The 23,753-nt window shown below is 44.6% G+C and overlaps 2 protein-coding genes and 1 long non-coding RNA gene across 3 annotated transcripts in view; 2 read left to right on the top strand and 1 right to left on the bottom strand.

Annotated features, from left to right (window-relative positions):
- Positions 1-3,867: 3,867 nt before the first annotated feature.
- The window catches only part of LOC116502680 (zinc finger protein 420-like), a 474,998-nt gene continuing 455,112 nt past the window's right edge, over positions 3,868-23,753 (bottom strand). Inside the window, exon 7 of the mRNA XM_032208577.1 lies at positions 3,868-5,013. Coding sequence (XP_032064468.1) covers positions 4,191-5,013 — 823 coding nt within the window. The 3' untranslated portion in view covers positions 3,868-4,190. The remainder of the gene's footprint in view (positions 5,014-23,753) is intronic.
- LOC116502703 lies at positions 5,836-9,192 on the top strand. Its single transcript, XR_004254574.1, has 3 exons — positions 5,836-6,873; positions 7,666-8,212; positions 9,153-9,192. It is a non-coding gene; the product is annotated as an uncharacterized LOC116502703 (long non-coding RNA).
- The window catches only part of QARS1 (glutaminyl-tRNA synthetase 1), a 35,048-nt gene continuing 26,781 nt past the window's right edge, over positions 15,487-23,753 (top strand). Inside the window, exons 1-4 of the mRNA XM_032208578.1 lie at positions 15,487-15,656; positions 19,098-19,245; positions 21,048-21,157; positions 22,596-22,671. Coding sequence (XP_032064469.1) covers positions 15,513-15,656; positions 19,098-19,245; positions 21,048-21,157; positions 22,596-22,671 — 478 coding nt within the window. The 5' untranslated portion in view covers positions 15,487-15,512. The remainder of the gene's footprint in view (positions 15,657-19,097; positions 19,246-21,047; positions 21,158-22,595; positions 22,672-23,753) is intronic.

Genomic DNA, 23,753 nt, shown 5'->3' with positions numbered 1-23,753 from the left:
CTTACATTAATAATTTTAAATCAGCAAATCAGAAAACGACAGCTATCATGCCACACCAAAGCCTGCCAATGAAGCACCAACCAGTAGTTAAATGTTGCAGATTTCAATCTTTTTCTTATTTATTTTAAATTATTGACCTTAATTTCATGAGTATTAAAGATAATGATAGTCTTGAATCAATTACTTAAATTGTTTGTCATTGCCTTTTTTTTTCCAGAGTTTTTTTCAACTTCCCAGTCTGGGTTATATCCCTGAGATTTCCTAGTAGTGTCCAGAACTAGCACCAAATCAATACAATCAGTCTCACCAGGCTTAGACTGTTGTTGTTTAACTTTAGTTATCCAAGTTAAGCTGAGAGTCACCTCCTTCTATGAGTTGTGTCCCATTAAATAAACCAAAAACTATGGTACTCCTGTGATATTTTCTAAATGTACTCAGTGTTGGATGACCTCCTTCTTTCATATGCACATTTATGCAAATAGTGTTATGGTAATTCACTGTAAGCCTAGGAGAGTTATTAGGCAATTTGATATCTTTTCATGGAAAGTAATTGCTCAGACATAAGGTTGAAGTTGCTAGTGCTTCCCTGTATTGCAAGATGTGTATAGGATTAATTGGGTTACTTCTTTTAGGCAAATATTATGGTTTTATTTAAACAGACATTACTTCTTCCTTTGAAGGTGTACAGTATCCTAGTTAGAGGGACGTATAACATGGGAAGCCTCTATTCTTAAATCTATTCAATTTCATTGTACACATGTTGTGTGCATTGACAATAAAGGTTTGATTTGATTTAGCTGCAACCTCATGCTGAATGAGAGCTTGTTCAAAGTTTTGTGCAAATCAGAAACTAGGAACCAGAAGAAAACTTCAGCAACGTGAATAATCTAGAGTCTAAACACTCAGAAACAATTGCCAACACAGAGCAATCCAATCACAGGGCTGATTATTGATACCATAATCATTGTGGTATCATAATCATTATGGCATCAATCATTATTATATCTTTAAAATATGATATTGAACATTGCTTTGAAACAGCAGTTTTCGTAACTTAAACACAGGCATTTGTAAGTCATCAAAAAACAGTTACTACCAACCTGCCTTCCATTGAGGACTTATATACTGCATGAGTCAAAAAGAGGGCTGTGAAAAGATTTACAGATCCCTCGCATCCTGGACATAAACTGTTTCAACTCCTACCCTCAAAATGACATTATAGAGCACTGCACACCAGAACAACTAGACACAAGAACAGTTTTTTTCCAGAACGTCATCACTCTGCTAAACAAATAATTCCCTCAACACTGTCAAACTATTTACTAAGTCTGGATTACTATTAATCTTCTCATTTTTCCTATCACTCATCTCCTCCCACTTATGACTCTATGACTGTAACTTTGTTGCTTATATCCTTACAATTTATATTGATATTGATCGCTTATTTGTACCCTCTGACTATCTTATGTGTTGCATCTTATGACTCTTGATGAATGTACCTTTTCTTTTGTGTACACTGAGAGCATATGCACCTTGTGTGTCCAATCATACTTGGCCAATAAGCAATTCTATTCTATTCTATTGTAGTCTTCTGCAATCCAGCAAACGGTCAGGTTTTAATTAGGTCATAGTTGTTTAGGAACTATTTAAGCAATGCCCAATACGTTCTGCTCAGGTCAATATGTTCTGTTCAGTGCTTTGCTTTAGGCATTCAATTATTATAATTAGTACTCTTATAAAATTACATAAAACATGATTGATTTGTTATTTTAAAACCCCACCCATTAACTTCAATTAACTTCTAGAGAGACTAAAGAAAAATCAAACCGCATACCATAACAAGGCTCAACTGAAATAGCAACACTGGAAGCAAACAGAAGCCTCTATATTAATGTTTGAGAATTGACAGTGGTAGATATAGAAGTGGTACTGTGGTAGGTAGCATTTGCCTTTTACAACTGATTATCAAGAGTAAAGGATACACATCAGATACGTACCAGAAACCAGTGATTGTAAGGTAGCAATGAAAGCCATAGAAAAGATATTCAAATGCCAGGATGTGCCAGACTAATCTTATTGCATTGTTTGATAATATGACAAAATTAGTGGACCAGAGGAATGCCGTCGATATAGTTTACTTGGACTTCAGTAAGGCATTTGATAAGGTACCCCAAGGCTCTGTTTTAGGCCCAGTACTCTTCAACATCTTCATCAATGATTTGGATGAGGGAATAAATGGGGAACTCATCAAATTTGCAGATGACACCAAGCTGGCAGGAATAGCCAACACTCCAGAAGATAGGCTCAAGATACAGAAGGATCTTGACAAACTTGAACATTGGGCACTATCTAATAAAATGAAATTCAATGGTGAAAAGAGTAAGGTTCTACATTTAGGCAACAAAAACGAAATGCACAGGTGATACCTTGCTCAATAGTAGTAACTGTGAGAGGGATCTTGGAGTCCTAGTGGACAACCATTTAAATATGAGCCAGCAGTGTGCAGCAGCTGCCAAAAAAGCCAACACAGTTCTAGGCTGCATAAACAGAGGGATAGAATCAAGATCACATGAAGTGTTAATAACGATGGAGGGAGCTCACCTGGGGTGACGGAACAAAACAGAAAAGAGCATGGCAAAAGAAAGGGAAAGTGATGGGAAGTTCATCCAGAGTTAATGAGTGGAGCTTCCCTTGACAGAGGCAGTCTACATACACAAACCTGCCTTTTGGGAGAAATGGGCAGTCTGAGTGATTGGTTAGGTTGCCTCCTACAGACATTTGCCTGGCGTTGGTGTATGTGTAAAAGGGGGAACAGGGGACCTTTGATAGGATCAGTGGTGGATTCCTACTGGTTCGGCCTGGTTCTGTGGAACTGGTGGTAGCTTGGCAGACTGGGCCGCTGGAACAGTCCCAGAAGGCCGCCTCCATTGCGTGACCATTTTAAATCATATCTCTCTCTCCAAACTCAGGCACTAAGTTTGGTGTGGAGCCAAAAAGAACTTGATTGCCTGAATTGGGGAGAGTTTGAGAGAAGCAAAGGGGAGCCCAACTGCCAATGACTCTGGGTGGCTTACAAAAGAGGACAATAAAACGGGGAAGAAGATGGGCAAAACACTGTATGAAAATCCAAAGCTCCCAATGGCTCAACGAAGAGCCAACCCAGGGGTGGAGGGCTATGTCGCAGGGCACAGTGGCTCAGGCAGCAGCCACGCGCGCGCGCGCGCACACACACACACACACACACACACACACACACAGTTTCCAAGGGCTCAAAAAAGGTTGAAAAATGCAACTAGGAAGGTGGAAGTATTGGAGGGGATTTCCTCCCTCTGCTGCAGTTTTTGGAAAGGAGGAGCAGGTGGATGTGGAGAGGGAGGGGCTGGTAAGGCAGCTAAAGTGGGGAGGGGCTGGCTGACTACCATGCTTACTGTCTCTGGGGTGCATAGGGCACTGCACACCAAGACAACTAGACACATGAACAGGTTTCCCCCACCTGCCATCACTCTGCTCAACAACGAATTCCCACAACACCTCCTAAGACTGCATTACTATCTTCTTCTTACTCTTCTCGGTAACTGTCTCTCCCCACTTATGACTATGTTGCTTGTATCTTGACAATTTAGATGGTTCTGTTTCTTTCTTAGTATGATTTGATTGCTTATTAGTAACTTAAGACTATCACCAAGTGTTGTATGCTGATGGATGCCTTTTATTTCACTTCAGGTACATTGTGAGGTGATGCACTAAAGACATATTCCTTGTGTGTCCAATCACACTTGGCCAATAAAGAATTCCCTTCTGTTCTGTTCTATTAACTGAGGACATTTCTTGGGTGAGAAGTGAAAGCAAAGAAAATCCAGTTGCCTCCTGAAAAAGCACCTTTGGGATGAGATCTGCTGCTTGAGCAGAAGGTTGGGCTAGAAGACCTCTAAGGTCCCTTGCAGCTGGCTTGTTCTTATTGTGTCAGCTGAGAAGGCAACTTCCTCCATCTCTCTAAGCCTCAGTGGGCTCCAGCATCAGATTAGCTCAGGTCTTCAGTGCAAAACGAGGAGAACATTGAAAGGGCGGAAAACTCTGTGGCCCCTTCAGCTTTCGCTCGCCTGGCTGCCCCACCAGACCTCCCAACCCACTTTGGCCAGGGGAGGACCACAGGTGGGGGGAAAGGGGGATGTTTCCCCTCCCCTCTCTCATCAGTGGATCCTCCGAGGCCCCCCAAGGCTGCTCCTCTGCCTGGAGACCTTTCCATCCTCTGGGGACTTAGGTGGGCTTCCTCCTGCTGCCTGGATGCCCAGGAGCCTTGGAAGGAGGCCATTTCTTCTGAAGCCCTTTCCACTCTCCGGGCCTCGAGATTCCTTTCCACCCTCCTGGATCCTTCGGGGAGTCTGGGTTCTTCCGAAGGACCCTCCGCCCTCCAGGCATTTCATCCCTTTCTCTCTGCAATGGATCCTTTGATGTTTATAAAGGTCGCTCCTCTGACTGAAGCTCTTTCCACACTCCAGACATTTATGAGGTTTTTCCCCTGTGTGGATCCTTTGATGTCTATAAAGAGTTCTACTCTCAGTGAAGCTCTTTCCACACTCCAGACATTTATGAGGTTTTTTTCCTGAATGGATCCTTTGATGTGCATAAAGGTTGCTCCTCTGACTGAAGCTCTTTCCACACTCCAGACATTTATGAGGTTTTTCTCCTGAATGGATCCTTTGATGTGCATAAAGGGTGCTCCTCCGACAGAAGCTCTTTCCACACTCCAGACATTTATGAGGTTTTTCTTCTGTGTGGATCCTTTGATGTGTGTAAAGGTGGCTCCTCTGACTGAAGCTCTTTCCACACTCCAGGCATTTATGAGGTTTTTCTCCTGTGTGGATCCTCTGATGTCTATAAAGGTGACTCTTCTCACTGAAGCTCTTTCCACACTCCAAACATTTATGAGGATTTTCTCCTGAATGGACCTTTAGATGCTTTCGAAGATACTCATTTTTCTTGAAGAATTTTTCACATTCCGGGCACTGATATCTCTCTTCTTCCTCCTGGATCCTTTGGGGATTCCAGGGTCTTCCGAAGGACCCTCCGCCCTCCAGGCCCGTCTCGGCGTCTCCCCCCATTTCCTCCTCCCCGCATCGCCCTCCAGGCAGCCGCCTTTCCCGGGTTCCCCCTGGGCTCATCCCTCCTGCAGCTCCGGAGCCCCCCGGCCTTTCCCCGCCGTCTCCCGGGGCTGCTCCGCGGGGCCCGCTCTCCTCCTCCTCCTCTCGAGCGGCGCTTCCTTCCTTCACTTCCCCACCGGGCTCCTCCGTCCTCCTGCAGGGGAGAAAGAGAGGCGGGTCACGGCGGCGTCCCCCTCACCGCAGGAGAGGCCCAGGCCGAGGCCTCCCCTCCCGAGGACCCGAAGGAGACCCTCCCAGGCTGCCACTCTGTCCCAGCAGGCTCTACTTACTTCCGGTTTCTCCGACTCCGAAGCGAACCGCTCCTTCCGTCAGCTCTCTGGTTCCGAAAGTGAAGGCGCTGGATTTCCCAGCCGTTCGACACGGTTCCTCCTGCGGCGGTGACCCCCAAGTGCCAAATTGGGCTCCAGCCTTCCCTTCGCCGCCACGTTCCTCTCTTTTATTTCATTTTCCCCGCTTGGTTTTCCGCCTCAGCAACGGTCCCTCTTGGCCTCCGTAGCTCCGCCCACCAACCTCTGTCGCTGGGAGGGAGGTGCTTTCCCAGCGTCCTCTGCGCTGCGCGCATCTCTCCCCACTCCGGCCCCTCCTTTCGCCCCGCCCCCTGCCCACAGACAGCCCCACGGACAGGCGGAGGGAGGGCGGGGCTTCAGGCTCCTTCGGTGGGAGGAGCCGCAGTGGCTCCGCCTTTCCCGCCGCCCGCGGAGCCCCCGCCCGCGGAGCCCCCGCCGCTCCTTCCCTTCGGGCGGCTCCTTTGGGCGCGGGAGGCTCCTGGCGGGGGCGGCGGAGCTTCGCCCGGGGAGCTGAAGGGGAGGCTCCGAAGGGAAGGCCTGCGTCCTCCCTTCCCCGGCTTCTCCTGCCAGGGAGACGCAGCACGCAGGCTCCGAAGACTTCCAGGCTCCCCCCGGGGGTCTTGGGCGACCCCTGGGAAAAGGCCCTTCCACCCCCAGGAGGAGAACCGCCGGGCCAGGAGCCAAGCAGCCGAAGGGATCCCGGGAAGGGATGGAGCTCAGCCCGAGGGGATCCCGGGAGGCCATTGGGAGACAAGGGAGCCAAGGAGGGACGGGGGAATCCACTGGAAAGCCAGGGATCCCAAGGGGGATCGGGATCCAGGTGGAAAGAAGCGGATCCCAGGAGGGGATCACCCCCACCCTTTCCTGCAGGGGGGGGAAAGGACCCCTCCTCCCTTTAGGGCTGAGCAGGGGGGAGACCAGCCGCGGGGGGGGGAGCTCTGGGCCCCCTGGAGAAGGAGCTGGAGAGGCTCATGCAGTTGCTCTGCTTCGGTGGGTCCTCTGGACTGGATTCCCTAGACCAGATCCCCTGCGGTTGAGGAGGCCGTGGCCCTCTGGCCACAGGGACCCCCAACCCTGCAGCGGAGGAGACGCCAAGGCCCCCCAGCTCTGAACAAAGTCTGGCTATGACCAAACAGGGGCCGGAGAAGGCGGGGTGGGAACAGGGGGCGCAAATAAACTCTGTACATGCTCAGAGGCTGCAGTGGCCTGTTTTCCACAAAGGACGGTTGGGGATCCTGGGAATGGTCATCCCACGTGAAGCGTGTTCCGTGAATGCAAGCTGCCAGCTGGCCTCTAATTGAAATGGGCCCAATTGACTGTGGAAGGGTCAGGAGACCACAAAGAGATCTCCAGTCTGCCTGGAAGAAGCAAAGGCGAACCGCTTCTACATTGGGGCTTCATAAATCAGAAATACACTTTGTAAGGTGGGAAACGTGGCCCCACGTGGCTCTGTCTAAAACTGCCCCCTTGGCTGGGGACCCATCAGCAAAGCCCTTTAAAATATCCCAATAACGTTTTGGTTGGTCAGGTGACCGACCCTCTTTACGACCGCCCTAGTTATGACCTTGATGGCAAGCTCCGTTGCAGTATTTATTTGTATGTACTTGAATAATAATTCTTCTTTAACATGCAATGCACAAATAAAGTGCAATATGAAATGGTACCAGCAAATTCCATGATCTTGAAACTATCCCTTTGTTGATGCAGCCTATAACTGCATTGCCGTTTTTGGAAGAGGCAGCACACTGCTGGCTGAGACTTGGATCCCTCTCACAGTTACTGCTGTTGAGCCAGGGACCAGCTCCTTTATACCAGTGGTTCCCAAACTTGGCAACTTTAAGACTTGTGGACTTCAACTCCCAGAATTCTCCAGCCAGCAGAGCTGGGAGTTGAAGTCCACAAGTCTTAAAGTTGCCAAGTTTGGGAACCTCTGCTTTATACCTATTCATTTGGTACGGGGACTTTCAGACCAAGTTACAGGAAATTACAGATCAACCGGACCAGTGGTGGGTTGCTAACCGGTTTACTACCGATTTGCTTGTGCTTGCTCTGCGCAGTGCTTCAGTGTGTGCACAGAAGTGTCTAGGTGGGTGGGCGGAGCCTCCTGCCACCGCCACTGCTTGTTCAGCCGAACTGGGAGGAACCCACCTCTGAACTAGAACTGGGAAAATTTTAAGAAATATAATCAAGCAATACCCGATTCTCTTTTTTTCCAGGTCTCTGTCTAACTGTGGCTCAGCCACCATCTCCAAAGGAGAAGGTTGGACAGCATCTCTTCAATGAAGGATGGATTTATCCTCCCCTGCCTCCAGCTCCCTAGACCCTCGCTGATCACTCTGGCCACCCAAGTAAGACAGGGGGTCTAATCCACAGGTGACTCAGCTAAGAGCTCAGAAGATCCTCTCCGTTTCTCAGGATCCATAGATTTAGACCGATCCCAAGTACCTCCACCACACAAAGCCTCCCTCATCTCAGCCAGATTTGCCGAACTCAAGATAGGGGCTACGAAGGTTCGCATCTCCTTCATGGTAGAAGGAAGGGGGGCACCGTTTTGAAATAAATAAATAATTGCTGCGGCCAAACTCCCCCTTTTCCTTTTGCCCTCCTACCTCCCTTCTGGCCCTTCCTGTCTACTAAAGCTCAAACGCCGTCCTTGTTTTCTTCCCAGCAGCTGGAGGAGGGAGGCTGCTGGTCCGATTCTGGGCAGCCTCCCGGGGGAGACCACCAGTACCTCCTGGGCCCATTGCCCACTTCGGATCAGAGGTGGGTTCCTACCAGTTCGCATCAGTTCGGTAGAACCGGTTCGTCAAATCTACCGAACCGGTTAGAAGAGGTTTCACCAGAAAGCAGGCCACACCTACAGAAAAGGTTCCAAAAAAAATTGAAACCCATCCCTGACACACACACAGAGAGAGAGAGAGAGAAAGAGAAAGAAAGGAAGAAAGGAAGAAAGGAAGAAATAAAAAAGAAAGAAATAAAGAAAAAATGAGAGAGATGAAAGAAAAAAAGGAAAAAGGGACAGAGAGACAAAAGGAAGGGGAGAGAGAGGGGGGGGGGAGAGAAAAAAAACACATGGCTGGCAAGCCACTCCCACCAGTTCTCATGGCTGGAAAGCAACTCCCACAAAGGAGGCCACACCCACAGAGTAGGTTCAAAAATTTTTGAAACCCACCACTGCTTCGGATCCACCTGATGGACATCTCAGATGACCGCCCCTCCTGCCACTCCACTTCAGATCCCCCCTGGTCTTCCTTGGAGGCTTTCAAGAGGAGCCTTTGGGGCAAGGAGGCTTCTCTTGGCTGCCCAATGAACTCAATTACCAATCTGGCTAATGGGAAGGGTTTGAAGGGTAGCTCTCCCGTGTCACTTCTCTGCAGCCACCCAGGCCTTCCTCCCCTGCGTCCCAACTGCCCCACAAGCTGCTTTTGCTGCTGCCTCGTCTGGACCCCCTCAAAAAACCCACATTTGTTTGTTTAGTTAACATTCAGAAGCCCAAAGTAACCCACATAGCATTCCCTGCTCTTTTCTCCATCAACGTCCCTGTGGGGTAGGCTAAGTGTCAGCCCTGCAGTCATATTCCTTTTAGGATGTTTGGCCTGCCACTCTCTCTCCTATTTTACTATGCTGTTTCATTAGTGGGGAATCGGGAGGGGGAATAGTAAGGAGTAGGACGTTGTTGTCAAAATAAAACATTCCTTTCTAGAAGCCCAAGGCCATCCTTTGTCTCTGCACCTGATCGGAAGTGGATGGGTGGAACTGCCAGCGTGGCTGAAGAAGATTGGACCATGGGATGGACTTGTGGGTGTGTGTGGGGGGGGGGGTGGACTAGATCATCAACTTCTGGGTGGGAAACCCTGGAAACTTTCAGATTCGGGTGTCTCTTCATAAATTGGAAGTTTGAGGAAAGTTCTGCCTTGGACTCTTATTTAATTCTGGATGATATTTGGAACACTGGCACTAAAAGGGCTTTCACAGCTGAGGTTGGGTAAATTTGAAGCCATGCTGGAGTCTTGCAGGAGGGGCTGCCCTGTTCTCTCCCCTCAGAGCTTGTCAGGGGGTCTGTTGCCCTGGTTTTCCTCCCCCTTCCTCACAGTCTCACCCCCTCTTCCCCTGGTTTCCAGTCCAATCTTGATTTGGGCTCCCCCCGATGGGGATGGGGATGGGCTACCCTATGGCTGTCGTAGGGCAGCCTACCCCATCTCCATTTCCATGGGGGAACCCAGCATCTTGCAAGGTCCTGTGAATGCAGCCGTGCAATAAAGACAGGGCTGTTCCTCCTGGTTGTGCTTCTTGTTGAACTGTGAGATGGGTAGTGCTTAAACTTAATAAAATAAATAGGCTGGATTCCTTCACAGGGCTAACAGGGGAAACTGAGGCTGGAATGAAAGATGGAGATGGCTTAGTAGCAAAAAAAAAATACAAACCTAAGTGCACCTTGCTCAACAGGAGTAACTGTGAAAGGGATCTTGGAGTCCTAGCAGGCAACCATTTAAATAGGAGCCAGCCGTGGGCAGCAGCTGCCAAAAAAGCTAATACAGTTCTAGGCTGCATCAACAGAGGGAGAGAATCAAGATCATGTGAAGGGTTAATACCACTTTATAAGGCCTTGGGAAGGCCACACTTGGAATATTTGCATTCAGTTTTGGTCGCCACGATGTAGAAAAGATGTGGAGACTCTGGAAAGAGTGCAGAGAAGAGCAACAAAGGATTAGGGGACTGGAGGGTAAAACATAGGAAGAACGGTTGCAGGAACTGGGTATGTCTATTTTAATGAAAAGAAAGACCAGGGGAGACATGATAGCAGTGTTCCAATATCTCAGGGGTTGCCACAAAGAAGAGGGAATCAAACTATTCTCCGAAGCACCTGAGGGCAGGACAAGAAGCAATGGGTGGAAACTAATCAAGGAGAGAAGCAACTTAGAACTGAGAAGAAATTTCCTGACAGAAGAATTAATCAGCGGAATAGAAGTTGCCTCCAGAAGTTGTGAATGCCCCAACACTGGAAGTCTTTAAGAAGAGGTTGGATAGCCATTTGTCTGAAATGGTATAGGGCTTCCTGCCCAGTGTCCCTCTTTACCAATCTGAAAATCTGGTCACCTTAGTGTTTGTGTGTGTGTGTTTGTGTGTGTGTGTGTGAGAGAGAGAGAGAGAGAGAGAGAGAGACTATCACTGTGTTGTAGCTTATTGATTCTTGATGAATGGTATTTTATTTTATTTTATTTTATTTATGTACAAGACAAATTCCTTGTGTGTCCAATCACACTTGGGTAATAAACTATTCTACTCTACTCTATTCTACTCATTTCTATTTCAATTCTAAAAGGAGTTTAGCTTCTCTCTCTTGAAAATGTAAGCTAGCATAATGCAAGCTAGCTTTAGCTTTCAAACAGTTCATTTAGTGACCAAAATTACAAGGGCATTGAAAAAAGTGACTGATGACCATTTTTCACACTTAGCGACCGTTGAAGCATCCTCATGGTCACGTGATCAAAATTTTGATGTTTGGCAACAGATTCATATTTATGATGCTTTCAGTGTCCTGGGGTCATATGATTGCCTTGTGTGACCTTTTGACAAAATATAAAATTTTTAATCAAGCCGCCGCCGCCCCCCCCCCCCCCCAGTGGTGTCCCTCTTTACCAATCTGAAAATCTGGTCACCTTATGTTAATACCACTTTATAATGCCTTGGAAAGGCCACACTTGGAATACTGCATTCAGTTCTGGTCTCCACGATGTAGAAAAGATGTGGAGACTCTGGAAAGAGTGCAGGGAAGAGCAACAAAGATGATTAGGGGACTGGAGACTAAAACATATGAAGAAAGATTGCAGGAACTGGGTATGTCTAGTTTAAGAGAAAGAAGGACTAGGGAAGACATGATAGCAGTCTTCCAATATCTCAGGGGTTGCCACAGAGAAGAGGGAGTCAAACTATTCTCCAAAGCACCTGAGGGCAGAACCAGAAGCAATGGGTGGAAAATAATCAAGGAGAGAAGCAACCTAGAACTGAGGAGGAATTTCCTGACAGTTAGAACAATTAATCAGTGGAACAGCTTGCCTCCAGAAGTTGTGAATGCCCCAACACTGCAAATCTTTAAGAAGATGTTGGATAGCCATCTGTCTGAAACGGTATAGGATTTCCTGCCTAGGCAGGGGGTTGGACTAGAAGACCTCCAAGGTCTCTTCCAACTTTGCTATTGTATTGTATTGTATTGTCTATACTTACAAAAATCAGAATGATACAGACAATAGTTTTCCATATGACATTCCATGAACTGCGTTCAACTAGGACTGGACAAAGTGGAAAGAAAAAGAATGAGAGAATATCTACCACTAAGTGGATGGAGCCAATTACAGAAGTGACAAGCACACTGTTAGAAGGCCAGAAGGACCAAGTTTGGGACAGATCATGCAGGAGAAAATCTATCATGTGGTTGCAAGAATTGACAACAACTTGATGGCACATGATCAAATACGTAATACTTACTGATCAGCTGTATATAATACCTTGGTGTTTTTAAAGCAGTGTCTCTCAATCCTGACACAACCAAGTGTGAACTTGACATTTACACACCTTAGCATTGCCAAAGTTAAGAAACAGTGATTTAAAGAATCTGCCTTATCAAAATAACTTCATCACATATCAAATGTGGGTTTTTAATTTGCCTGAAAAGCAATTTTGCTAACTGATAAGGGTTTCTCAAAATATCCTAGGTTTTATACAGATATTAGGCAATGAAGATAAACACAGCTGACTCTGAATTTCTTTGCAGAGAAAGGTACCAGAATAAATACATATGTATTTATATGTCACTGTTTGTGAAAATGAATTATAAAATTAGTCCAGTGGGGTTGGGTGCAAATAACCTAACCTGAATTACTTGTTAATCGGATAATCTGTTTTGCCTTCTGAGCATCTAATTTTTAGCCATATATGTGAACTACTAAATGGGGTGAACTGTGTAGATGACAGCTAATTGTGAGATGTGCAGTATTTGCAATATTGATTTGCACAGATGGGACCTTCTGTCAATGCATAATATACACGTGGATATATATCATAAGTGTTCCATGGTTGTTCTTATCACAGTCTCTATATTTTGGAGTATAACAGAACAGATACTATAGGCCTTGACTTACAATAGTTCATTTAGTGACAGTTCAAAATTACAATGGCACTGAAAAAAGTGACTTGTGATTATTTTTCATATTTATGACTGTTGCAGCATCCCTATCGTCAAGTGATAAAAATTCTGATGCTTGGTAAACTGATTCATGTTTATGACGGTTACAGTGCCTTGGGGCCACGTGATCAGTTTCTGTGACCTTCTTATATGCAAAGTCTATGGTAAAATCGGATTCACTTAACAATCTTGTTACTAGTTTAACTGCAGTGATTCATTTAACAAGTGTGGCAAGAAAGGTCCTAAAATGAAGCAAAATTTGCTTAACGAATGTTTCACTTAGCAACATAAATTTTGGACTCAGTTGTGGTCGTAAATCGAGGACTACCTGTAATCCTTGACTTACACATACTTCAGTAGAATTAGGCTTACTCATCACTGATTCAAAAATTACTTAGAATTTTATATAATAGCTTAGGTATGTATCCTTCTTGATCAGAAAACTCTTGCAAAATTTATCCCATCTTAATTTACGGTAAATGCTTTATCTGATTTCACAAAGTTTAGTAAATGTTTCATTGTTTCCATACTTCCTATAGTACATAATACAGGTAGCCCTTAACTTATGACCACACCAGAATTCTCACTGTTAACCAAGGCAGCTGTTAAGTGAGCCACATGCAATTTTATGATCTATTTGCCACAGTTGTTAAATGAATCACTGCAGTTGTTAAATGAATCAAGGGATGGTTAAACAAACTCCTGCTTCTCCCATTGATTTTGCTTGTCGGAAGCCATCTGGGAAATATGGGATCCCAGGATGCTGCAACCATTGTAAATACATATGTTGGAAGAAATGTCCTTCTGGGTTCAGTTCCAAGTGCGGAAAAGGACACTGGAAACATGAAGGCTGCTTGGAAAGATGGTTTAAAGGTGGACAGGATCACATGGCTTGAGCTCCTGAACAGAAAAGGTGGATCACACTCTTCAAGAAGTTGGGTGAAGAAGAAAAAGGGTCAAGATGCTGAAAGTAACTGTTTTATGCCCTCTCTGAGCTTTGAAACTGAGCTTCTATTCTGATTGGTTGTCAGACTCCCATGGGGGACTCCCATGGGGGACTCCCATGGGGCCATGCAGGGCAACTCTGTAGGGTGTGCTTTGAGTCCAAGTTTGGTTGCCTTGCTGGCTGATGAAATTTTCCCAGGTTCCTTGTGGTGAATTTCTGTAGAAGGCCAATCCTACCTTTGTTATGTGGAATAGACTAACTCAGGCTTTAATGGTTCATTGACAAAGGTGGGGGCTATTAAGAGTGAGTCTGTTTTCTGCCAAAAACATGTTTCTCCATTTCACATCCAGGGAAATATAATATTCTGCCTTTTTGATATTTCCCAGGATATTTCAATTGTCTAGGAAAGGCGTGGGTTTTAACTTCCTACACATACCAATTGTCAAGTGCTTGAATTTTAATCATGTGATTGTGGGGAAGCTGTGACTGTCATAGGTGTGAGGACTGGTCATCATATGTTCAGCCCCGTTGAAACTCCAAATAGTCACTGAACAAAGGTTTGTAAGGTAAGGACTATCTGTAATGCATAATGACCCACATTATATTCTCTTTGGTGTATGATTTAACTCTGAACTCTTGCTGGCCTATTTGGAAGAAAGCCTCATTGCATTCAAAGATATTTACTTCCAGGAAAGCATGCAGATTACAGCAGTGTCTTTTTTAACAACCGACTTAAATTTTGTGGCCCCACCCGGATTTAGTGTTTTGATTTTGCAACAAAATTAGCTTTACTGAATCATTGGTGAGCTGCATTCAGCCTAGAAAAGGTTACAAATCAAGTCCTAAGAGAATCAGAATCAAGCTGGAAGGGACCTTGGAGATCTTCTAGTCCAGCTCTCTGCTCAAGCAGGAGATCCTATACTATTTTAGACAAGTGACTCCCCAGTCTCTTTTTAAAAACCTCCAGTAAGGAAACACCCACACAACGTCTGAAGGCAAATTGTTCCACTGGTTAATTGTCCTCATTGTTAGGAAGTTTCTCCTCAATTCCAGGTTGCTTTTCCCTTTGATTAGTTTCCATCCCTTCTTTCTTGTCCTGCCCTCTGGTGCTTTGGAAAATAAACTGATCCCCTCCTCTTTGTGGCAGCCTCTCAAATGCTGGAAATACTACTAATCATGTCCCGCCAGTCATTCTTTTCTCTAGGCTAGCCAAATTCAGCAACCGTTCTTCATATGTTTTTGTTTCCAGGCCTTTAATCATCTTAGTTGATCTTCTTTGCACTTTTCCCAAAGTCTCAACACTTTTTTTTGTTAATGCGGTGGCCAAAAGTGGATGCAATATTCCAGATCTTACTAAGGCTTTATAAAGCGGTACTAATGCTTCACGTGATTTTGATTCTATGCCTCTGTTTATACAATGTTACTAGTGTTTATATACTACATTTTGATAAGAATATATATTTTACAGCATTCTTGCAAAGATGATCTGGTAAGGTTTTTTTTTATTTTATAAACAGCCCAAACGTTTTACCATTCCTTTCTCCCGCACACCAAACAAAAAGTTAAACCAAGTCTTGGAATTTTCCAGGAGATCCTCCAGGTTACAATAGGGTAGTTCATAACGGAATTTTAAATAGCGTGCGTTAAATCGCACTATTATAAACATAAGAAAAAAGGGACCTGCCTACATAATTTCTTAGCACAGAGTTTAAATATATTTTCTTTGATTGGTGCAACCTGCTGCAACTATAGCCCCACCTCCTGTCAGGTTGCTTCGTTCCGATTTGTCGGAGAACCCGGGAAGGCGTGCCTCTGTGAAAGTGTTTCTCATTGGTCACGGGGAGGACCGCAGATTCGGATTGGCTTTGCGTTTCATCGCCGCGCTCGCTGGCGTGGAGAAGCCCGTGCCCTACTGCGGGCGGAAGTTAGGCGTGATGGCAGGGGCAGGCGGCAGCATGGCGGCTGATGAATCGGACCCGCTGCGGCTCTTCGTGAGCATCGGGCTGAGCGAGAGCAAGGCTCGCGAGACCCTTCGGAACGAGGCGCTCACCGCATTGCTCCGCGAGGCAGTCGTACAGGTCTCAGTAGCCGCCCTTCTTTTCGTCTGTAGCCCCTTCGCCGTTTCCCCAGCTGTCCCGGGGGTAGCCTTGCCACGTTTTCTGCCCCCCCTTCCGGTAGTGACCCTGCTCTTTAAAGAAGAAACTGAAAGGGCGAAAAGCTTTCTCCGTCCTTCAGTTTCCAACTTAATGTTTCCAAAAATAATAAGAGAGCTGTTTCTGCTCATCAGAAAACTACTTTTTCTGTAAAACGAGGGAAACTGTCCCACGTTTCTCAACCACTTTTATGCTATTCATTCACTTCCAGATACTTGTCTCTCGCTTTCTTACTCAGCGTTTCAATGGGTCCTACCGAGCAATTCATAGTTGGGTTTATATAATGTACTAAGGCTAATAATCTGTCTAATGCCTTGTATGTGAGGCTAATGTGGTAATCATATTTTGTTTTAGATAGCCAGCCTTCTCACATGTGACTCTCTGGCTGGGTAAAATAGAATAGATTAAAGACAATAAAATGTATAATTTTTTAAAAAAGTAGCTATTTAATATGGGAGTCTAGCCCAACTGTGGTTTTATACCATGAGTGAGCAAAATGCAGCTTGACGTATTGTGTGAACACACTCTAGTATGGACCTCACCCCTTTCCTAAGAGGTCTGTAAGGGAGCGTGAATAAGCGCACCAGCATGTCTACAGTCCCTGCCCTATTGTCCCATTTATTTGTACCCATTTCCTGTGTTCATGTCTATGTTTATACTTATACTGTTACCTCATACATGTTTGAGATAAATAAAATAAAACTAAATAAAATATTTTGAACTAAATATAATAAAATAAAATAAATAACTGCTAAAAAGATGTGTTGATTTTAAACAAAAGGTATTGCACTGGATTTTAGAAAATTGTAAAGGAGGCTAGTCCCCAGATACAGATACTGCTTTTACAACATTGTGAAATTTGAGAGAGGTTTGTCAAATTTCAATTAGTCTGATAGTTTTCATACAAACCTATCGGTGGGTGTAAATTCCATTGGAAAAAAGAAACTGCTACTGTGTAGAATGGTACTTGGAAATCTGTTCCTCGCTTTTCCTAATATATTTTGCTGTCCATTTCTGCCTTGTTCTGAGTAGATTCTGCTCAGTTTATTCTTCCAGCGAATGTTGAAACTAGTTATACCTGTAATTTAAACAATCCTAAAACGTGTCAGTGGGCTGGATTAGACTTAGTCATGTTGAGATCAATGGAACATGTTAATCATGCTGCCTTAAACGTAAAATAATTTAAATAAGTATAATTAAGTTCCCAAGTTATGTCTAAAACTTACTATACGTTGAGTAAGGAATTGGGTTTTTTTTGGCCCTACCGAGTATCATCATTCTACGGTAGGAATGCCAATGGTTAATGGAGATGATTCTTAGGATGATAAACTGAAAGAGGCTCAGATATAAGATCCCCTGGAATCTTCATAGCGATAGATCAATGTCTCTTGTAGACTGCTTGCAAATTTTATTTGATTCCTGTCTTCTGTTCTAGTATAAATACAAATAGGAAAGATTTAGAAAAGGAAGAGACATGGTGGCTCCGTGGCTAAGATGCTGACCTTGTCGATCAGAAAGATCAGCAGTTTGGTGGTTTCAATCCCTAGTGCCGCATAATGGAGTGAGCTCCCGTTACTTGTCCCAGCTTCTGCCAACCTAGCAGTTCGAAAGCATGTAAAAATGCAAGTAGAAAAAACAGGAACCATCTTTGGTGGGAAGGTAACAGTATTCCGTGTGCCTTCGGCATTTAGACATGCCAGCCACATGACCACGGAGATGTTTTCGGACAGCGCTGGCTCTTCGGCTTTGAAATGCAGATGAGTACCCCTAGAGCCAGAATGACTAGCACATATGTGTGAGGGGGACCTTTACCTTTACCTAAAGCTGCAATTTGTGATAATGTCTGAAGAAATGCTAACTATGTTTGATTCACATTGAAGATGTTCACCTATTTCAGTACTGACATTAGCTGAGTTCAAACATATTAAGGTAAACTCGTCCAAGTTTCAATACTGCTGTCATAAAAAACCCTGTTGAAATGTCTCTAAGGTATTAAAGCTCATATCTTAATGCAGACAATTACTGTATCTCCCAAACCATTTTTCTGCATTGGAATTTCCTTCCTTTGTGTATCTCTCTAGAAGTGAAAGTGTGACTCTACAGAGAATATAAATAGCAAATGAAAAAGAAACCAGGCTATTGTTTTTCAATGTATGTTTTGCTTTTTTTTTTTTTTTTGAAGAGGGTGAAGTCATTGGGTGGGACAGATTTAACATGTATTCTTCTATTGTTAAGAAAGAGGCCTTTGACATTATAATTCTCCCAAATGTGATTAGTCCAGCTTCATAATAGACAAATCTAAAAGTTGTCTTATAGATTTAAAGAATAACAACTGAATTTCCTGAGGTTCTTGTTTAGATGCAATCACCACCACCACCACCACCACCATCATCATCATCATCATCATCATCATCATCATCATCATCATCATCACTTTGGACTTTATTTATATTCATACATGAAAATACAACAGCTAAAATGAATTGGAAGGACTCATTGACTTACCACCAATCATTTATCAACTATTTAAAGTTCCAATGGACTCTTCCCCAAAGATACTTACAGTTGGGTTCAAAGTTCTGACAGCAATCTTCTCCCCCCATCCCCTCGCCAAGGTCACATAGCGACATTTTGGACACTCAGCAAACAGCCTGCATTTATGGCCATTTGCAGCCTCCCATGGTCATATGACTGTGTTGTTGTTAGTTGCGAAGTCATGTCCGACCCATCAAGACCTCATGGACAACGTTCCTCCAGGCCTTCCTGTCCTCTACCATCCTCTGGAGTCCATTTAAGCTCACACCTTCTGCTTCAGTGACTCCATCCAGCCACCTCATTCTCTGTCGTCCCTTTTCTACTTTTGCCCTCAATCGTTCCCAGCATTAGACTCTTCCAATGAGTGTGATTTACATCCTTTTTGCTAAAAACTGGAGTTTACTTCTGCTTTTCTGCAAGAAAGCCCCCATAGCAAGCAATGGGGTTTGCTTAATGAGCTCAGTGTTTGTTTTATAGCCACCCCAAAACAGGTTGTGAAATTGACCCGCATTATGACCATAACAATTTTTGACTTTATGACTTAAAAATTACGAACAGGAAGGCTCCATTACAGTTGTAAGTTGAAGATTACCTGCATGAGTGCTAGTCATTGGATTGTCGGGTTGGAACAATTCTGTAATGTTCGTTCTCCAGTTGGAAAGATCAGGGTGGAAAATCTGTCTGGTTTTACCTGGTAGTGGCTTTCTGTTGTCTGAGAGAGAGAAGCTAGAAAAGGCTCTCAATTTTTAAGAGACATCACCTCTTCCTAATATACACTCTTGCTGTTATCCTGACTTACAGTTTCCCCCTTTGACTCCTCTTACTCTTCAGGCACAAAGAATCCTGGGTCCAGTGATTGACAAGACAGTCGGCACCCTGTTGTACAATGTGGCTTCCCGGCTTAAGGACTCAAAGCGTCTTGGTGACCTTGTTGAGTACATTGCTACCAAAAAGATAATCACGGATCTGCAGCTCAATGGTACATATTTGGGAATTTCACAGGTTGGAGCCAAGAATCCCCCTGTTCTTTTTGATTACTGATGATTGGTTTTGGCCCCAAAGGCCTTGTTGCATGTCCTCTTATACCACAGTGGACCGGATGAAATAAATGATCAGAGCTTGAGAAACAGGAAGCTTTTCCACTACAGGAAACTTTCTGCTCAAGATTTTCTCTGTGGTAAGAGAGGCATTTAGGGTGGATGGAATATATCTAGATCGACACTTGTTCTTTGACAATTTGAATTCGTAAACATTATACAGGACTAGCTGATAACCCGGTGTTTCCCGGATATTTATTTATCCCAATCCTATATTAGATAGGAAAAGGAATGAATTATAAGTGGCAACGTAATTGTGGAATGGGCTGTCCTCCCTCCTTCCATTAACGTCGCTGCAATTCCTGAAGAGGCGATGGCAAGAGCAACTTCTCCCTGCACCCTGATTTTGGTGACAATTAAATTAGTTAAAAATGTTTTCCCTGTGCCCCCAGAAGAGTCAAGAAAATTACTACTGTGTTAAGAATGTCTGGACAAAATATGATTTCTAATGTTGGATTTTCCCCCTTACCAGAGGGAGCCCCCTTGTGGAGTACCATGGCAAATCCACTGCACTGTACATTAGAAGCCATTTTAAGGCACAACAGGCTGTATCTTAACACAACACACACACACACACACACACACACACACACACACACACACACACACACACACTACCGAGAGGTTTTAGGGGTGTCTTACCCCCACAGTATTTGTTTCCAGAGAGTAAGTCATCTATGTACCAAGTTTGGTTGAAATTGCTAGAGGTGTTGCAGAGTTATGCTGGAACACCCACACCCACCCACCCACCCACCCACCCACACACACACACACACACACACGCAGATGTGTGAGATGGCAATGCTATGATAATGGAAGAGCCTTTTTTTGAGCAGAGGACGTTTTGACTATGCCTTTGAGAGGGATAGTATGTTTCAGAAACCACAAAAGGAAATGGCATATAAAGAATCACCCAGATAATAGTTACAGGAGGGTCACAAGTGTTGTGAGTTTTCATGGCAAATGGTTAGAGAGCACAGCACAGTTCAGCCCCATGGTAACAAAGCTTTATCCTGAGACATCCAGAAAATGCCATGGGTTCTGCTCTGAAAAGCTTTACAGGAGCATGGCCTATTTGTTTTTGAAATTGCCCTCTGTCATCCCTCTGATTTATTTTTATCTTCCCATTTTTCATGGTGTATCAAATGGCTTTGAGTGTTTCCCACACTTGACAGTTTGAAGATGTGTGGACTTCAACTCCCAAAATTCCCCAGCTAGCATAATTGGCTGAGGAACTCTGGGAGTTGAAGTTCACACATCTTCAAACTGCCAAGAGTGAGAAACACAGATGTAGATTATGCCTCTTTCAATTTGTGAAGGAGACGAGAATCTAATGACAGTTGTAGGCTCACCAGCTAGATGTATAGCTGGGTGAAGATTTGAATTGAAATCATCCAGATCCTGGTCAAACACATCACCCACTGAAGCACATCACCCTTTCTAATCCACCTGGTGGCGCAGTGGTTAAAGGCTACTGCTAGATCAGCAGGTCAGCGGTTCAAATCTCACCGGCTCAGGGTTGACTCAGCCTTCCATCCTTCCGAGGTGGGTAAAATGAGGACCCAGATTGTTGGGGGCAATATGCTGACTCTCTGTAAACCGCTTAGAGAGGCCTGAAAGGCCTATGAAGCGGTATATAAGTCCACTGCTATTGCTATAAGACCTGTATTCTTCATACCTGCAGCTGCTCTGGAATACCTTAAAAGTCACCCTGTGGATCCCATTAATACAGCAGACTTCGACAGAGAATGTGGCATTGGCGTGGTCATCACACCAGAACAGATTGAAGAGGCAGTAAGTTTCACTCCTATACGGAGGCCAAAAATAAAATAATCTCCAGGTGAATAATTCCACGGAGCCGTGGTGGCACAGTGATTAGAATGCAGTACTGCAGACTACTTTTGCTGACTGCCAGTTGCCACCAGTTTGGCAGTTCGATTCTCACCAGGCTCAAGGTTGACTCAGTCTTCCATCCTTCCGAGGTCGGTAAACCGAAGACCCAGATTGTGGTGGCAATTGGCTGACTCTGTAAACTGCTTAGAGAGAGCTGGAAAGCATTGTGAAGCGGTATATAAGTCTATAAGTGCTATTGCTATTTCTAACAGGGCCATTCCTAACAAACCCTGCCATATGCTTCTGACATGGCAAGCGAGGAATAAGCCAAGGCTCCTGGTGTAAGGTACAGGTAATCCTCGACTCTCAACCATTCATTTAGTGGCCGTTCAAAATTATAGTGGCACTGAAAAAAGTAACTTAAATCTGGTCCTTGCACTTATGGCTGTCACAGCATCCCTATGGTCACGTGATCAATATTTGGGCACTTGGCAAACAGCCTATATTTACAACAGTTGCAGCATCTGGGGTGTGTGTGTGTTTGTGTGTTTGTGTGTGTGTTTGTGTGTGTGATGTAATCTTCATTTGCAATTTTCCCAGCTGGCTTTTGTCAAGCAAAGTCAATGAGGGAAGGCACATTCACTTAACCACTGTGTGATTTAGTTAACAACTGCCTTGTGTAACAATGGAAATTCTGGCCCCAATTCTGTTGGTTAGTCGAGGACTGCCTGTAATGCTAAACATATCACCAGTGGACCCTGGAAAGAGCAGCTTAATAGACATGCTCTTTTCATGCCATGCAAGGATTCTGGCTTGCAAGTAACAATTGAAAGTAGATCCATTTAATATTTCCTTTTCAATGAACACCTGGCCATTTTAGGCCCTTAAAAATAACCACATTGAATACGATAGTTGTCTGTGTATATAGTTCTCTACTAGCTCATTTCTCCACATTGCCATCATTTGAATTGAGGACGATGCAATACAATACATTGCATAGCAGAGTTGGAAGGGATCTTGGAGGTCTTCTAGTCCAACCCCTTGCCTAGGCAGGAAACCCTATACCGTTTCAGACAAATGGCTATCCAGCATTCACAACTTCTGGAGGCAAGCTGTTCCACTGATTAATTGTTCTAATGCATATGTAATATATATTTTACAAAACAAAGACGGCTGAATCTTGTCTCTTTCCTTACACACACACACAAACACACACACACACACACACACACACACACACACACACACACACACACAATGTTTTGCACCTATCTCCTAGTCTTGTAATCTTCTACATCAAAGTGCTTATAGCATCTCATGTTCAGCTTTGTCTGGAAGTCAGTTTGAATCCTTCCTCCTTTTCTTAAACCAGAATTTTTCTTCCTCTCTTTATGTCTAGGTGGAAGCTGCCATCTGCAAACACAGAGCTCGGCTCCTTTCAGAGCGCTACCATTTTAATATGGGGGTTCTGATGGGTGAGTGGAATGTGGCATGTTCCAAGCAGGCTTCTTCACATTCATTGCTGTGGTGGGACATCTCCTTAATGGCACTGCTCTTGTCCTGTCGTGTGCCCTTTTCAAACTCAGCTCTTTTCTCCTTGTTTCCTGCCCCTGAAAATGTCACCAGCAAATTCAGTGGAGGAATAAATGTGAAGCATAACAAGAGCTCTGCCTTCTCCAATGTTCTGTTTCCAGGGGTGGGCTGCTACGGGTTTGCCCGGGTTCAGGAGAACCCGTAGCTAACATTATGGCTGATTTGGAGAACATCCAAATCCCACCCCTGGCTGGCCCCGCCCCACCCCCTCCCATCTCACCCCTCCCTGGAGTCTCCACATGGCCCGTTTTGGATGCAAGGTAAGTACAGGGCCTGTCCGGAGACTCGGGGAGGGGGAAAACGGGCCTCTCGGAAATTTTGGAAAGTAGAGAAATTTGTAATTTCACCCTCCCAGAGACTCAAAGAAAGCCTCCAGAGCCTGGGGAAGGTGAAAACGCCCCACCACCACCACGGCGCAGGAGATGGAGTAGGCCACGCCCACCTTAGTAGGCCACGCCCACACCTGCCATGGCCATGGCCACACCCACCCAGCAGCTGGGCAGAGAACGCGTTGCTGAAATTTTTGAAGCTCACCCCTGTCTGTTTCATACAGTAAAGTGGAACTGAGGAAGTAAATCAGTTTTCCTCGGAGCTTTTACTTATAATCCACGTAATGTTTTGAAAAATGCTTTTTAAAAAGCCAGACTCTCACCAATGTTTGCACAATTATACCATTCCTGTATGAAATCAGATGGACTTCAGATGAAGGTGTAAAAGGGATGTTTGGAATTCACAAGAGTTTTGAAATTGGTAAGAATTGGTTTGAAATAATCTGTCCCAACCGTTTGAGCTTGAAATTGATGTGTTTTGAGTTTGAAACAGGTATTCTAAGGTCAAAGGGGTTGCTTCAAGCCCAGAACACTGCTGGGATGATCAGAACTGTGTATTTCAATTGAAGAGGGTTTTTTTTAAGATTCAAAATATTTTGTTGCTACTGACCCTGTTTTAAACTCACTGAAATCTT

The sequence above is a fragment of the Thamnophis elegans genome, chromosome 2 (genome assembly GCF_009769535.1).
Source record: "Thamnophis elegans isolate rThaEle1 chromosome 2, rThaEle1.pri, whole genome shotgun sequence".
NCBI classification, from domain to species: domain Eukaryota; kingdom Metazoa; phylum Chordata; class Lepidosauria; order Squamata; family Colubridae; genus Thamnophis; species Thamnophis elegans.
This window is presented reverse-complemented; position numbering and strand designations above follow the sequence as displayed.